Source organism: Myripristis murdjan, chromosome 12 (assembly GCF_902150065.1).
Source record: "Myripristis murdjan chromosome 12, fMyrMur1.1, whole genome shotgun sequence".
Classification (NCBI taxonomy): Eukaryota; Metazoa; Chordata; class Actinopteri; order Holocentriformes; family Holocentridae; genus Myripristis; species Myripristis murdjan.
The window spans coordinates 23510343-23513268 of record NC_043991.1 but is presented as its reverse complement, the minus strand read 5'-3'; the positions used below and the strand labels follow the sequence as shown (position 1 = coordinate 23513268).

The window sequence follows — 2926 nt, the reverse complement described above, 5'->3', positions numbered from 1 at the left end:
TTTCCCAGAACTGGACCTTAAAAGTCCCTGAAAAATCCTTGAGTGAGTGGGAAGCCTGTTCTTCTCAGTTATGTTGTTTAAGGCTAAAAATAGGGTGAACTATCATCTCTAGTTTGTATCATGAAGCAAACAACACCAGTCTATATAGGCAATTTACCATAAAACCTTATCATATAGTTCAATTTGCATCACTTAAATGAACTAGTTTTAGTCTCCTCTGTAGTGCCAGGTGGGCTGCTCCACTATAATATGCCTGTTGGGCCATATTATTTCATGTCCTATTAATTATAAAGATTTTGTGTGTCAGCTACTATGTTACTGTCCATTTACAGACTAGTCTAGAGAGTGACTTGGAGGTATGGGGGGCTCCCTATAGCACTCACACAAAAACAAACCAAACATAACTTATGACATCAGGTCACGCGAATTTCAATTCCTGGATGGCGGTTCAGAGTTAATCCCACTTCCACGCCGGATTTCTAAAAAAGGGGGCTGGCTGGCAAAAGGACGACAACACCGGATTGAGGAAATTGACGAGGGCAAACCATGTGCAAAACAAAGTTGTTCAATGCTGATAACCATACAACCTGATGAACCACAGGTCACTCCGCTCAAGCCGCCCAGAGGGGGTCCATCTCTGTCCCGGAGAAAATCCCTTCCCGAGACTGACCGAAAGGCAGCAGCCCTGTGGACAGACGCTCTCCGGCTCCCCGCATCCGCGATGTCTTTCCTTCTGCTCACAGTCTTGTCCTCATTTATAGTGGGAGATGTTGAAGCGTGGGGCGCCAATGTGAAGTACGCAGTAAACTGCCCCGAGAGATGTAACGTGGATCTGTGTGGCGGGACACAACGCTGCAGACGGACCGTCCTGGATGACTGCGGCTGTTGCCAGGTCTGTGCAGCCGGCAGAGGGGAGCACTGCTACCGCACGGTATCCGGGATGCACGGGGTGAAGTGCGGACCAGGATTATTCTGTGAGTTCTACAAGGATGAGGACGATTATGGAGACGAATACGGCATTTGCAAAGGTACTGTACAGGCTACCCACTGACGCACCTGCTGTAGGCTACATGAAATAAATCACACAACTGTCGCCTGTTATGCTCTGTCTGCATGCTCAGTAGGCTTTTTGCAACGATTTGACCACAGTGAAGGTCTGCTGCATCAAAAGCAAAATTAATTTATGTTAATTTTCTGTTTTATAGCCCATATGTGTAGCAGTCCATTGAATTGGCACTGTGACATTATGACACTATCCAGTGGTTACAGGCCTGCGCCATGTGCAGATTTGGGAAATTCTTTAAAATATGACCTGGTCTGTTTGTTAAAATTACATTGTGTGGTGCTTAGAGTAGCCCACAAGCCTATGAGACATCAATCCTGCTGCTGCAGCTGGCCAAGTGCTGCTCCTTTTTTTCTTCTTTTTTTTCTTTTTACATTGGCCTATTTCACTTTGTCAGTGATAATGTGAACTGTGGACAGAATTTTTCACTCCAAAATAGGAGCCTATATCAGCTCCAGTCTGGTACACCAAACCCTGACATCTTATTTTATCTACCCCGCTTGTTCTGTGAAACAGCGTAGCCTATAGTCCCATAGTAATGGTAGCCTATTGTCTCCTCACAGACTGTATGTATGGGACCTATGGGATTGAGTGCCGAAAGACCTGCAACTGCAAAGGAGGCATCTGTGACAGGGAGACCGGGGCTTGTCTTACCCTCAAATTCTTTGCCAAAATTGCCAGCAAGCTCAAGACTCAGCCACAAGCAGGTAATTAACTTGAGACTTTTTATATATATATATATATATATATAATAAGCTTTGCTCATACAGCTTTCAAGATGTTCTCACTTGACTTGAATGTCTTAAAGTGAATTTCTCAGTAACTGCTCTTCTGTAGCCATAAAAAGGCAGATATATCACCCTAGTTAATCTGGACATGAGATCAAACACCTGTATGAAATGACTGATGACTATTCTGTCTCCTTAACTTTTTCATTTGGATTTTCAGGGGGCGAGGTGGGCTCAGGAGAAGTCAGCAACAACCAGCACACAGACCAGCACACAGACAGATCCACTGCTCCTAAGTGGCTCAATCCTCGCTGACAAGTGCCAACAAGACTGAATCTATTTAGTGTAAATACAGCATAATATTAACTTATAAATGATTGAAGGATATATTTTATTATGTTAAAAAAACAAAAACTTTTTTACAACATTTTGAAGTCATTTTTTTCCTCCCTCATTTGGTCTTTATTTTATACCCACCACTTTGTTCTGATGAAATATTCAGACTGCAGTTCATCAAATCAAAGGCGAATGCGCTTCAGATTCACATTTTATAGAGTAAGATAATTAAATTTATTGTTTCATCTTCAGGTGTTTCCCATGTTTGCTAGCAATGAAGACTTGATTCTCTCATTTTATGTGCCTTTATACGATATTGTTGAGGAAATAACCTACCAGTTTGAAAGACATGTCACAAGAAAACACAGTGTTGTATGGTTTGCAAACAGGACAAAACAGTATTTTTTCACATGTTAAAATTATTTCATTGCACTAAGTCGTCATACTGTTTGTTCTCTTTAATGGTCTTTTATTTATATATCTGAAATGCTGACAAGGAAAATGTCTTGTATATTACACCAGCCAATGTAAAGGATGCTGTCATAATTAAACCAAAGTTATACATGAAAGAACAACTCTGACTGTTGTGGTTTGAGCCATTGCATTTTTTTGTCTACCTGCTTGTTTGAAACATATTATCTAAACAGCAAGAAAAAAAACTGACTGGTTTTATTACCTGCAGGCACTTGCCAGTAATTACAAACTAGGTAGCTGGGGATTTATTTTCACAATGAGGAAAAATGTGGAGTGGCAAGGCATTCCACTTTCAAACAGATGAGTGTTGTAGCCAAAGTAACCA

At 41.5% G+C, this 2926-nt stretch overlaps 1 protein-coding gene across 1 annotated transcript; it reads left to right on the top strand.

The window, feature by feature from the left end:
• The first annotated feature begins 369 nt into the window (after nt 1-369).
• Nucleotides 370-2684, top strand: esm1 (endothelial cell-specific molecule 1). Its single transcript, XM_030065515.1, has 3 exons — nt 370-1028; nt 1627-1770; nt 2012-2684. The coding sequence occupies exons 1-3, from the start codon at nt 569-571 to the stop codon at nt 2104-2106; spliced, it is 699 nt and encodes a 232-aa protein (XP_029921375.1). The 5' UTR covers nt 370-568; the 3' UTR covers nt 2107-2684.
• Nucleotides 2685-2926: the final 242 nt, after the last annotated feature.

Coding starts and splice junctions, on each gene's coding strand:
- esm1 (XM_030065515.1), top strand. CDS start 569: ATGCTGATAACCATACAACCTGATGAACCACAGGTCACTCCGCTCAAG. Junction 1,029..1,626: donor CGAATACGGCATTTGCAAAG/GTACTGTACAGG, acceptor GTCTCCTCACAG/ACTGTATGTATGGGACCTAT. Junction 1,771..2,011: donor CAAGACTCAGCCACAAGCAG/GTAATTAACTTG, acceptor TTGGATTTTCAG/GGGGCGAGGTGGGCTCAGGA.